Source organism: Tachysurus vachellii, chromosome 12, assembly GCF_030014155.1.
Source record: "Tachysurus vachellii isolate PV-2020 chromosome 12, HZAU_Pvac_v1, whole genome shotgun sequence".
In the NCBI taxonomy this organism is placed as follows: domain Eukaryota; kingdom Metazoa; phylum Chordata; class Actinopteri; order Siluriformes; family Bagridae; genus Tachysurus; species Tachysurus vachellii.
The window spans coordinates 19,108,750-19,122,961 of NC_083471.1; the positions used below are offsets into that span (position 1 = coordinate 19,108,750).

General features: G+C 36.3%; 2 protein-coding genes across 2 annotated transcripts in view; one reads left to right on the forward strand and one right to left on the reverse strand.

Moving 5' to 3' along the window:
- The window catches only part of tmem8b (transmembrane protein 8B), a 124,821-nt gene extending 117,536 nt beyond the window's left edge, over positions 1-7,285 (forward strand). The window contains exon 13 of the mRNA XM_060884259.1: positions 6,106-7,285. Within this exon, the coding sequence (XP_060740242.1) occupies positions 6,106-6,441 (336 nt within the window). The 3' untranslated portion in view covers positions 6,442-7,285. The remainder of the gene's footprint in view (positions 1-6,105) is intronic.
- A 4,609-nt stretch (positions 7,286-11,894) lies between these two features.
- The window catches only part of si:ch73-337l15.2 (glutathione hydrolase 6), an 11,289-nt gene continuing 8,971 nt past the window's right edge, over positions 11,895-14,212 (reverse strand). Inside the window, exon 4 of the mRNA XM_060884133.1 lies at positions 11,895-14,212. This exon is cut by the window's right edge and continues 395 nt beyond it. Coding sequence (XP_060740116.1) covers positions 13,352-14,212 — 861 coding nt within the window. The 3' untranslated portion in view covers positions 11,895-13,351.

Genomic DNA, 14,212 nt, shown 5'->3' on the forward strand with positions numbered 1-14,212 from the left:
ATAGTTTGAACTTTTTTTTTTTTTTTTTTTTTTTAGAAAAATAACTTTGTGAGTGGGATTAAAACAAAACAACACCATCACTAGCTATGAACTTGAGAAAAATTATTAAATTATTTCCAGTTTAGGTCACAGCCACTTTAGGTTTCAATACAAATATAGATTGTGGCAATGTGTTACATTGGAAATATATCTATTTCTGGGCATGTAATGGATTTATATTTTACTCTTGGCTACAGCTGTAAATATACTTGTTTTCTGGATTAATTTATTTTATTTACATTGAAAATACTTTCTGCTTCTTATATTTTCCTCAGTAAACTTTATCTTTTGCTTGACCAACAATGCAATTATTTCTGTGTATCATTTTTTAAATACATTTTAAACAGAGCAAAATTTAATTTCAAATATGTATAGGTAAATATCAAATGATGTCTATTAGTGTCACTCAATCTTCCTACATTAAAAAAAAATTGAACTCCTTGATATTCCTGGATATAATGTGAATGTGGAATTCTCTTTTCGATTTAAACCGTAGGTTTTCAGTAGGGTTCAAAAGCAATAGGACTGAGATGTTGATGGTCATTACGGTATCGCTTTTGTGTTACATCAATCATGCGGCTGTGGTTTTGGTGTCAGAGAGGCAACCTAGTTTTGTGTTGCAATATTCTGGTACTTGGTTCATAAATACTATCCATCTTTACAAAATCCTGTGCACAACCAAGCACAAAACAAAACATCAATACCTGCATCTGCATCTCAATTGCATTTAATTCCTTTAAGTACATTGACCAGACTATTCATTCGCTTAAATACCTGTACTATCCACATAATGGTTTTCTGTCTCTTAATCCTCAGAAAAGCCTCATGTTCCTGGTCCAGGTTCTCAAAGTGTGGCGTCATATATCCCGTAAGCACAGCTCTTGAGTGCATTTTCTCCCGCAGCACAAACGAGACAGAAAAACTGAATCAGCGTCTGAATTAACCTCACGGCATAATTGCGTGGCAGTGTGCAGACTGTGCAATTTACATAAAATTATAGACCATTTTAAGCAGCACTGTATATGAGGGCATAGGACCTATATAGAACTTATAGAATACAGATAAAAAACGTCGCTTTCAGGCAAAGTAAAAAGCAGATTGAAATGTCAAGCTGTACTGACGAGTGTTAGTAAGCAATATACCTGAATAATCAAAGTCCCACTGTGTATAATTCATTGCACATTTGGGACATTATATGCTCCAGTTATTGCCCTCAGCTAACATATTTCTCTTAGACACATCTTCAAGTATCCCATGGTGTAGTTTATGTATTTATTAATCGATGTATTTTATTTATTTTTTTTACGTTGATGAAATTTCATTCCAAAAATAGAGTTCATCTATCATGGAATGTGCCACAGCTGCGGTGTGAATGTGGTGCGTTTGTCTGTCAAAGTCTTTTTTATATCAATCAGCTTGCTCGCATGTGTTTTGGAAAAAAACTCACACCGTGAATGTGTATATGCGGCCCAAATGAGAGCAGCAGAGCGGAGCAGAGGATTGCATTCGTGCAGAAGTAAAGTGTGATTGAAGAATAAAATATAGACACATTGAAAGAGAGAAAGAGAGAGAAAGATAGAGAGCGAGAGACAGAGTGAGAAAGAGAGGGAGAGAGAGAGAAAGAGAGAGAGATCTGTAATAAATTTGCTAGAGTGTCTTCTAGATGACTGCAGCACATACTGTATATCAAAAAAAAACAAAAAACACCTACATTTAAATAAGGAGTTGTCTTCCATATCACAGAAGCACAGATAGGCATAGACAAATTCACACTCTTCTAAATGCTACACTCCTATCAGATGCCCTACAATATGATTTAATTGTTTTGCCATTGAGAAATTTTGAGAAAGCAGTAACTAGATTTTCAGGTGTAAAATGTCAGTGTTCGAAAGTGCCAAGTGTCAAGGGACTATTGATTTGTGCGTCATCCAATCAATGCGAGCTCTCAGACTGTTCACCAAGTTTGGGATGAAGTCTGTTTTGCTGATGAATGCTACTTCTGAATATATTGGATACGTGAGGATCTTTCAGAATTTCTCCATTTTTTGTGGGCCACTGTATCATCTTATTCAGGACTATGGATGCACAGAATCAATCCCTAGAGTTAGATATTTCTTATTGAAAAATAATATTGTTTTTAGATTGTTTTGAACAGTATTAGGAGGAAAAACTTATGCGGACTTTCCTGTACTTTTCTACAGCAGACATCATTTAGGATTTATAGTAAATGAAGGTATTAATTGTATTTATTAGTAAATCTTCTCTGAACTAACCTTAATATTTATGTGGTGCTGTTGTGGTATCACTCTGGATTATTTGTCCCTTTTCAATGCACACAAATGGAGAATCCTCTCACCTTTTCTCCAGCAAAACTCATTGTCACAAAAAATTCAGTTAACAATATTATCCACAGATTAATAATATTTAGTAAGAGGAAAAGTTTATGTGGCGTCGATTATTTCATGTTTTGTGCGTGAATTTGAATCCTATTTAAGCCTCAATTAAATACTGGAAACAAACGTTACATTTCTGGATGGTGTAGAGATGCAAAATCCCTCTATAAGTGTCTCCATCTTCCAAGTAATTGGCTGAAATACTGTACATGAAATACATGAAACTTGGGAAACACTATGGTTTTGTGCTCCATCAATCATTTGTGTGCTGATCATGGTCTATGTTTAATATCTTTATATTTCTAAAATATCCATTTAGGTCCAAGTCTTAATCTCATAGCAGAGGCAATCAGGTTTGATGCTATATATCCTAGTAGTTAATCATTTATAATGCCTTTCATCCGTTTATTGTTCAATGTAACTGATAATTATTTTTACTACCGTTCATGTTGTAAATGTTTTCTTAGACGTCTTAGAACAAACACAGTCTCAGCTGAGGTATGATGCGCTGTTGAAATAAGGAATACTGTTGCTTCAGCAATATTCCTTAATCACATTTAGTTCAAAATGAGAATCAACTACAGATATACAGAGATAGAGCCAATTTCACTGTCATATCTTTACAGTAGTCATCCATTTACTGCATGTCCTATAACGAAATAAAAATATGGAAGAGTTTAAGTCAATCATTACCAGCTAATCAAAATGTTCTGCTGTGGTGGTTAAAATGCAGCACAGAAGATGGAATGCAGTTTGAAGTGCTAGGACATTGAAGAACTCTGCAATGTCAGATGTTAAGGATAAATGAGCAAGGCTGAAGATTCTTCTTAAAGAAAACAACAAAAGGCTTAACATCATGTCGTAGCTGCGTGGGAGTGGAAATAGAGGAGAAAGGTGAAGAACAGCGTTGAAATTCCGCAAACAACCTACATTCAATAGAAAATGTATAATGGCACCCAATGTTCATTTGTATTTTTCTGACAGGAAAGACATACTTGACTAGAAGGCTTATTTATAAGAGTACGATGGAAGGCTATGCTACAGTATAGTGTTAAGAGGATTGTGAGATTTTGACTGGCTTTTGAAAATAGTTGAGGTAAAAATTCAAGGTTGCTTATAGGTATGCCATTGAAAAGCAATACAACAGGGTTACACACATTTGTAGAGTATCTCGGGAACCTCTACCAAACAAAACATATCTAACTCCTTGATATTCCTTGGTATAATGTGAATGCTGAATTCTCTTTTCAATTCAAACCACAGGTTTTCAGTAGGGATCAAAAAGTATCAGGGAGACTGAGATGTTGATGGTCATTGCAGTATCGCCTTTGTGTTACATCAATCATACGGCTGTGGTTTTGGTGTCAGAGAGGCAACCTAGTTTTGTGTCGCAATATTCTGGTACTTGGTTCATAAATACTATCCATCTTTACGAAATCCGGTGCACAACCAAGCACAAAATAAAACATCATACTGTACCTGCATCTTTTACTGTAGTTTTCCCCATCTTTTCTCCTCCTTTTACAAACAAGTTCTTGGTATTGAGTTGCCATCAAATAGCTTCAACCATTGTCAACAAATCCTAAAGGAATCTTGTACCGGATTTTAATTAGATCTTTGTTTGGATTCATTCCGATACAATTCCTATAAGAGTTGTTTTTTCAGACAAGATATATCTGTATATTTATAATCTATATATTTATAAGAATCTGGAATATGGTGCTGTACAGGTTACTGCAGGTTGACCAGAGTGCAACATAGTGCTGCTATTCTCTGTACAATATCTACTTTGAGTTGAGTTTCATCAAACAGCATCTAAGACACAGTTAAAAATATACTTTTTGTTTTAGTTACAATTCTTAAAAATTAAAAAAAAAAAATAAAAAAAAAAAATAAATATATATATATATATATATATATATATATATATATATATATATATATATATATATATATATATATATATATATATATTTATTAAAAATCCTGTAGCAATGGTCCTAAATGCTATTTATGTTTGTCCATACTGGAACCTTATAGAAATGGTTCCATAGGATATTATATGTGATAGACATTATAATCTGAATAATGTATTAGTTTCTTATTGGAAGGATTAGGATTTTTTTTTTTTTTTTAAGGCAAATCTTTTAGGATTTTAAAACTGTGAAAATGAGCTTTTTATATCTGTGCAAATTCACAGACTGTAAATACTCTGAGGAAAAAGGACATTTTCCAATTTTACATTTTTATTTGCTTTTGTTTAAATGATTTCATTTTTTTAGTGGAAGTATACTTAAGCCATTTCTCTAACTGTGCTTTAGAGATATTTTATATATTCCTTTTTGGTCCATTGTTTGAAAGGTATCAATGTTTTTGGAGTTGACTGAAACATACTCATAGATGACCTGACTAACATTACAACAGTTCCTCTATCTGATCCACTAATTTTAACATGGGGAAAAATCACCAGGTTGCCACCGAAGAGGGTAGCAAACATGAAGAGCGGAACAAAATACTCCAGAGGATTGAAAAATGTATTCTTCTATTTGCTGTGCTTTCGGAGAGTAACTACCTTGGCGTGTTCACCTCGGCTATATACCTGTCAAAGCCGGCACAACAAAAGAGTTCTGGAAAGTGCTCTCTGCAAAGTAGAGCTGTGTCTTATCTCCCCAGCTTCAAATGTTACATTAGCATCGCAAAGGGGTCAAACCAAGCGCACAGTCTCTACTCCAGTGATAGGGCCTGGGAAAAGAATGGTACTAAACCTGAGAAGCCGTCGGTCTGAAAAGGTATCGTTTTTATGATTGCATTTACAAGCTAGCCTGATGCAGTGAGTGCTCTCGTGAAAAGTGGTCCATGCTGAAGTACTTGCATTACTGATAATGGCGTCAATGAAAGTCTGAGTGGAATATGAAATAATGGAGCGTGTGAGGTCGAAGGAGGGTGTGTGTGTGTGACTGGGGTTTAGTTTAGCCTCATATGCGTCATAAATATCAGGATCTAGTGTGAAGCAACTAATTTTACACCTGGCGACTTGACGATGTGCATTCGACTGTGAAACTTGGTAGGATCTCTTCTTTTGTTTCTCCCGATTTCATCCTAAATATACAGGTAGTTGTATTTGGCCTGAGATTATAGATATATAATTACTAATTACTAGTGAGGGTGAGGGTTGTATTAGAGGTGAGCGTAATAAGGATTTCATGCTAAAATAACACACAATGGTGTTCAGTAGTATTTAGAGATTTGTGTGGGATTTGCGAGTGCAGATGCTATGGAAAAAACCCTGCCTTGGGAATTTCTGTTTGAGAAAATAAATGATGATTTACATAATCTGCAAGAGCAGCCTAGAAAATCGACCCGTCTCTGAATACTTTCCTCACCAAGACACTGACATGACTTTTGGACTTCAATATATAAATCTTGTAACTAATAACTATAAGTAGAGGTTATATCAATAGTACTGAACTTTTGAGACATAATTATGAGGCCACTATTATGCAAATAACTTCTAGAATGAATCATTATTAATTGTTGTTTGTGCCATAATTTATTATTTACTCTCATACACACTAAAAATGCTCTCAGAATTACACATTGCAGCACTGGTTTGGTTGTTCATATATATGTGTGTGTGTGTGTGTGTGTGTATGTGTGTGTATTTTTTTTGCAGACCGTTCGCACCATCCGACGGCGCCGCTGCTACCCTCCAACGTGGAAACGCTGGATCTTTTTCCTGCTCCCAGGCACCACCATTGCCACTTCAGCCGTGGCGCTCTATGCCTTCGTAGAGACTGAAGAGAACTACTTCTACATTCACAGCATCTGGCACATGCTGATCGCAGGCAGCGTAGGTTTCCTGCTGCCACCCCGTGCCAAGCCAGACGCCAAGGTGACGCCGATGAGGCGCCAGCGTGGATGCGGGTACCAGCTCTGCGTCAACGAGCACGAGGAGATGGGCCTCGTCGACCCGGCCATCATCACCATCAACAGCATCTGCACCAGCTGATGACTCCTTTGGAAATGAAATAAAAAACAAGGAAAACAAAGCCAGAGAACTCGTCACACTGTAAATAAAATCTGAGAGGACACGTATAAACACTTTTGCTGTTTTTACTTGACTCTTGTTTTGTTTTGTTCATATCGGGAAACTCTACAGTGATGTGTTGCACTGATGTTAGTGAACACGGTATGTAATGAAATCCGACTACTCACATACACTTGAATTTTTTTTTTTGTTTTATCATTATTATTTTCAGTGGGTAATTGATGCTTGGATTTCTGCTCTATTTGCCATTTTGCATTCTTGATATGTCCAGATGGATTGCAGTGGTTACAGTGTTGCACTGCTGTTTGTGAACATGGTACTGTTTTAAAGATGAACATTGCTGCTGCTATAACAGTGACTGTAAAAAATGTGTCATGTGATTATTTATTGCTGTCTGAAATCTGAAAAGACCAAAAGTTCTACTGGAGTTGATATTAGAGAAGCTAAATAATAGAAGTATTTATGAAGGAACAGATTTTGATTCCTTTTTTTTTTCTTCTCATCACAAAACTTGCACTGAGACACAAAAAAGTGATACGGTACATTTTTATATCTACTGTATGAGTATGTAATAGGTAAAAAGTGTCACTATTGTAAAGATATAGTCGTTTTTCAGTGGATTGTTCTATGGATTGCATTTTATTAACTATTGATTGTTAAATGAAAAAGTGGCCACGAATTTGTTTTTTTTTCCTAAAAAAAAGAAAAGAAAAAGAAAAATGGAAAAGAAGAAACATCTAATAAATAACCTTAGTTTCCTGTTGTAAGTACCTGGTGAGGATTTGGGTCAAAGAAGATCATTATAAACGGATAAAAAGAATAAACATTTTATTTTTTTCTGTAATAAAGAGCCTCGTATGTCTTTCCTGGAAGGTTTAGGGACGGACCGCCCTATTTCAGTTCTTAGTGGAAGCTCGTGGAATGACATAATGTGCCAGTATATTGAGGAGATGTAAAGCTGCCACTGTAGGTCTCTCAGAAGAGGTAGAAATGAATAAATTATATATCAGCTATCCTGGCGGAGACTTTGGTGGCTGTGTGGCATGTAGGAGGAAATCTTCACATGGCCAGGATGTCATTACGATGACAACAATGATGCTTTTAGTGCATTGCTCTCCTTCCAGTGCTCCAGGACAGATAAGAGCAGTGCGAGCTTTATCTCTGAACAACAGTGTCTTAACGCTGTACTGCTTTTACAACCATTTTTGGACGATTTACACACTTTAGGGGTTTTTCCCCCAGCGCTCACTCAACGGAGGGAACTTAAAAAGGGTGAATCACAATGAATCACAAATCAAGCTACTTGTTAATTCAATTTAACACATCAGGGTTTCTGTGGCTTATTTTTAATTAAGGTGTTATATAGTGCTTTATTTTTGAAAATCAAGTTCCACGGCCTTCGTTTACTGCCAATAATACACATTCCCTAAAGGACTATATGTCATGTGTGAGTACTCAGTGTTCAATTAACTTTAGGGCTGCAATGAAAAAAAAAACACTTGTTCTTACTTAGTCACTAAGCAACTGCATGTGCTACATGGGTTTGTAGCTCAGGGTGACTTACAGATCAGTACATACTGTATAGAGTAAATGCTTCATTCTGGCCTGGGCTGCCGAGTATATTTTATAGGTGTCAAATAATACCAGCAGCAAGTCTTTGCTTGAAATAATCTCGCAGGCCAACAATAAATCTCATACCAATTTCCTTCTGCACTACACATTCTCTGCGGTCCTGTTAGACGTACCGAAAAGCCTCTCTCACAGATGAAAGAAGCAAATTGGAAATTAAGCAAGGATAAATGATCACGGATGACACTGTAGCATATTTCAAAGCATATTTCAAAGGTCTCCTGCTAAGAGGAATGACTGACAAGTGGAGAACAGAAACAAGCATCTGAGCAGATGCTTATATTTATGAACATCCGTGTCAATAAATTACTCTCTAGCATGTTGTGCTGGAGGCACTGCATATCCTCTGATGTTGAACTGCTAATCTGCACTGATACAAATAATGCACTGCTAAATCAATAGGGCTGCTGTTATTATAAGATGTCTGTATAACACTTTCAGAGACTGGATACTACAGCTTCAGGATACTCTTAATTATCTTATATTAAATTTATATTAACATTCCATTTTCTCTCAACATGGTCATTACTAGTCTCTGCCACTAGCTACCTCTGTTTCATGACATAATATCTGCATCTTAGCTAATGTATCTCAACCAGTGCTGCAAATTCTAACCCTTTTCCATAATGGTCAGATCGACAATAGCTCCAGTCTAATCAACAACAGGTAGAAGACTGCAATCATTTCCACCCAGAGAGCATGGCCATTTTTGCTCTTTTAGACCCTGAGCCCTACCTGACTGTATCATCTTCATGGTTCAATCTCCAATGAGCTCCCAACGGTACATCAAGCACTTTCCTGTTCCACCTCCTAGAAGTCTTAACATTACATATATGAACACAAAGTTAGATCAGAACGCAGCTACACACCTACATACATGATATAAGACCTGAACTAATTCCATTTTATTTGTATTGCTTGTTTTTTGATTAAATGATATTGCCAGTGAAGAGTTTTACAGAAATACAGATGTAGATGTAATTGTGGACTGCAACAGATGCTCTGTACTTGGTGGTGCAATGATAGGAAACAGAAATTAGTAAGTAATAATAATCAAAGCCACTCGACAAAGGTTGACACAAGAAGTGATTATAAAAACAAAGTCCTAAATTTATCATGATATCCTATCATGACATTGCCATTACATAGGTGCATAATCATGAAAGCTGAAAATAATGTGCATCATAAATGTATGGGGTAAAATTATAGACACTATTAATATAGTCACTGTGCGCTTCCTTCTATGCTGCTACAATAACCTGTTTATAACTCTTCTTAGGACGTAGCTTTTGGAATTTGTGTTCGTTCAGCCACAAGAGTATTAAGTGAGGTCAGGCACTGACACACAGTCTGTTTTCCAGTTCATCCCAAAGGTGTTTAGTGAGGTTAAGGTCACGTGTCGGTACAGGCCTCTCGAGATCTTCAACTCTGACCCTGGTAAAGCTCAGTGTGTCCTGCTGGAATGGGGTTTGGGCTCAACCCCTTCACTCAGTGAAGAGAAATCTTATGGCTACAGCATACAAGGACATTGTAGAATATTATTATTATTATTGTTATTGTTATTATTATTATTATTATTATTATTATTATTATTATTATTATTATTATTATTATTACTTAATTATATAATATTATAAATTAGTATAATTTATATAATACTATAAATAGATAATTATGATGCCAATATTACTACTACTACTACTACTACTACTACTACTACTACTAATAATAATAATAATAATAATAATAATAATAATAATAATAATAATAAGCATTTTCAGCCATAAATAAATAAGAGCTGCAAGGTGCAAATCTTATCCACACTAAAGCAGAAATAATAAATAAATTAAATCAGAATAAAAGCAAGAAATCCTCTGCTAAATTGTATTAAATGGCAATGCCAATATTTGTCATGCATTTGTCTTCCACAAAAACGTTTTTATTATTATTATTATTATTATTATTATTATTATTATTATTATTATTATTATTATTACTATTTTATTAATGTTTGCACTTTAGAGCTTTTGGGGAAAACAGCGCTAACTCCTTTTAGTGTCTTGGATCATTCAGGACTGGTCTTTGTACACTGTTGCTCTCAAATCCCTTTGATTATTATTATTATTATTGTATATCCGTTACATGACAGCAGCTCAGTGGGAGACGACAGCAGACCTTCTATACAGGCGGAGCTGAACGTAACATTATTATTCAAATATGAACTTAATATTCACAGAATCATATTACTATAGCATTGGAGATAAAAAGGCCTCGCGTTCACAGAGATAAAAAACCTGTACTAACCAGCAGGTTACAGACAGAGGAAGAAAAAGAGAATAGAAAAATAACTCATTTAGATCATCATCAAAAAGAAAATAATTTACAATGTTAATTTTATGGAAGTCAATCGTGCACATGACGAGACATAAAAACGCTGCGTAGTGTGCTTGATAAAGTACAATCCAATCTGTTCTGACAAGCCTACAAAGAATTACTTCAGAATTGTCCTAATCAGATCATCATAATTAGATTTGTATGATCCTAAATCTTGCCGATATATCAAGCTGAATTTATTATGCCAGCAGACAGGAGTCAAATCTTAAAACTGGGCATCCTGAAACCACACATTTGGAGCTCTGATGAATTCTGTTTTGCAAAGGAGGAGAAGAAGAGGAAGGACACATTCCTTGGGTCAGAGGGAGGAAAATCAAAGCCTACAGCGGAAGCCCGACAAAGCCGGACAACATCTTTCACAATCAGAGGAAAGGAAAAGATTCTGCTTCCACAGCAATAATGGAAGCAATTTTTTCCATCAGAGAAAACCCACTCACCTGCAGCGTGAAAAATCAAGATTTATCAAAGGGGGATGGGGAACGCAGATAACCCCTAAGGCAGCACTCTGATAAGAGATGTGTGAAGCACGGCATCAATATACACGCCTTGTACACATTCATTTAAATTAATTTAACAAGCCTGCAGCTCTCCGAAAGTTGGAAGATAATGTTGTCTGTCTGCGTATACAACAGATTTGAATAGCAGAGATCGCACGGGTAGCTAATAGCTTTCACGATGATAATTTACACATAATACATAACGCACCTGCAGAAATTTCTGTCCTGTTGTGACCTTCGGTAATAACGCAAGTGAGGCGTCGATGATTACGACTTGCTGAAGCGCATGTTTAAGCGCTTGTTTAAGCTAACGTTATTAGGTTACATTAAAGACAACATCAGTTCTTAGTTGTTGATGTTGGTGAAACATGGAGTCTTTAATACACCGGGTGACGAAATGGCAACTGGCTGGATAAGCACATATCAACAACACCTCTTAAATGAAAAGACTGCAGTTCAACACAAAAAAAAAGACTAAAAAAAGCAAATCACTAAACATTTTCACTCCAGATAAGTCAATGAATTAGACTTAACTGGAATGAAAACAAAGAAAAAAAAAGTTGTACTAACTAATTATTGTTTCAGAAAGAGCTGGATACAGCATTTATGTGAGCTTGTAAATAAAGAATTATATATCATTAGCACATGATGTCATGACCTGAGTTAAATGCTCACTTTTTCCTCTCTAGTGGCTCACTTTTCCAATCTTTCGATTCTATTATGGACCGAAAGACACTTTTAATTTAGACGGATTTGAAATTGTTTTGGTGGACCTGATCAGAACCTACAGTATATTGGGTCGGTTCTGGCCCACATGTCATATGTGTGACCCTCATGCTCTAATACTTCTTACATACTTACCTGGACACAAATGACTTGACTCATTGCATGATATTCTCACCTTTGTGAAACATTTAATGATAAAATGAACATAGATTTGGTTTTTAATGACACTTTGATGAATTTTCAGTGCATAAATTAGTGCATAATGTACATTCATGTTGCTTGCATATTATTGTAGCGGAATCTGTGCATAATATAGTGTAATTTTTTAAAGACACACGTATATGTATATGCTATGTGTAACTGGCATAAGAACAAATATCAAACTGTCTCCTTGAGTGCATTTAACCTGGCTTGCATGTGCTTAATCCTAGATTTGGGAAGCCATCACATGTTTTTGAACTGCTGATCATGCTTGGATAGAAGCGCTAACTGCCCTCTTGTGTATGCATGATTTCAGAGATATCTCGCTTTGGTTAACAGATACTGACGATTTCTCTGCATGGGGCAGCAATGCCATTTTCCCACCTGAAGAGAAGCGCCAGTTATGCGCCATTGGACATAAGGGAACAGATATCTATGCTTTTCCAGGATTCAGAATATGATAAGGTAAACACTGTTTTGACTAGAAATAACGGACAAAAAAAAAAAAAAAAAGAATGAACAAACACCAATCAAACCTAATACAAATGACATGTGTAAATATGTGTTCTCCATTATCCTTGGGTTAGCAAGTAGGAGATCACTGAAATGTGTAGAGATTAAATTGATGAACAATCTGCATACCTGATTAGACTTCCTTGTTGGGAAAGAATGAAGTCTAATTAAATGCATCTACATCAATGCTGGATAGCTAAGCTGAGTAGCTAAGTCTGTTTTACATTGTGCGATCTCAGCAGTTTTTTTAAGATCCGTACTTGTCATACTGTACAAAATAATCCTGATATAATTCGCTAACAGAGTGTTTGATAAAGTTTTCTCCATTTCAGTTTTCAGGGTGGAGTTTCTCCAAGAACACTAATGAGTTTAAAGTAAAATGACTACTTTCTGCTTAGGTGATTGATCAATGGACAAAATGTTGTGGTGTTAATAAGTTGTTTTGTTTGTTTCGACAGTGCCGCTACTGTATTTATAGCTGTACCGAGATGATACAACTTGTAGATGGCTTTTGGATGAGTGCTGCAGCAGTGCTCACACTGAGATTTTAATCAGATAATATTAGCGAATAATGACACAATCAGAACTTTGTATTCGACTGACTTTAGTAACTGCAGTGGGGATGCATGTGATATTATGCATTCTAACACCGCCAATTTCAACTCACGAATGAAGAATTCTTTTATGAGTTCTGATTTTTGTCTGAGACAGCAAAATCTGATCAGTGCAAACTCGGCTAAAAGGTGTTTCCTTTGGTAGCCATTAGTGTGATAATGCAAGATAGCGAAACCAACTGTTCTCTCATTCACCTGCTCTACTTAATGTAAACAAAAAAAATTCTTTTTATATTCTTTCATGGCAAGGAATGTAATAAATAATCACGCTATCGGACTTCAAAGACACATAAACTGTCAGTAGCCATCAATATGAGCATGAGTAGCTGGAGCTCCATGTGCAGCAACGTGGTTTGCATGTAACCGCAGTAGCAAAGACAGAGAATGATCCACGCACTCGTCCACCTGCTCGAGCTCATGTCCTACATCAGAAAACCGCATATATTTGTCCGAGTCATTTAAAATGGAAGACAGACAAAAACCTGAAGTCATTTCTGGCTCTATATGGAGGAGAGGGCTGCTAAGAGTTTCTTTAGAAGACATTCTTAAATCAATCCTGTTGTGCAAAAGAACAGCGGCGTTAAATACAGCTGAAAGCCCTCCAGTAAAGGCGACAACTTCTACTTCCTTTTCTTCTCCGCTGTCTTCTGTATCATCATTAAGAGAGGTGTCGTCCTGAGCGAGTCTCAGAACCAGTGGAAAGTTGAAGTGGCGTGAGTTTGCGCTAAAGCTGTTAAGGAGAATACCACTGGATGGCAAAAATCGCCCTGATCCCCATGTGCTGTTGAGTGAAGCTGACATGATGACAAAATTACCAGACTGATCCAGCACAGCAATGTGACTGTTTTGAGTATTAAAAGAAAATGTGTCTACAAGGCCTGGGTACTTCTGAGCCAGGCTTGAACTGTTGCGTAGTTGAATCAAGTTTAAGAGATCTCTGTAAGCAGCAGAGGTCTTGTTAAAATCTGCACCATCCTGAAAGGAGAGGCTTTGCTGCCTGACTTGCTCTAATATATCAGATAGCATCTGGCCTGAGAAAGGCAAACTGGCTGAAAGGACAGAATATTTCTCTCCCTCGACGATAACAGAGTCATTGATTTCTCCACGGATTTGCTGAATGGCGGCTAAGAAGGCTGGCCTCTCGCTCAGGGAGAGGTC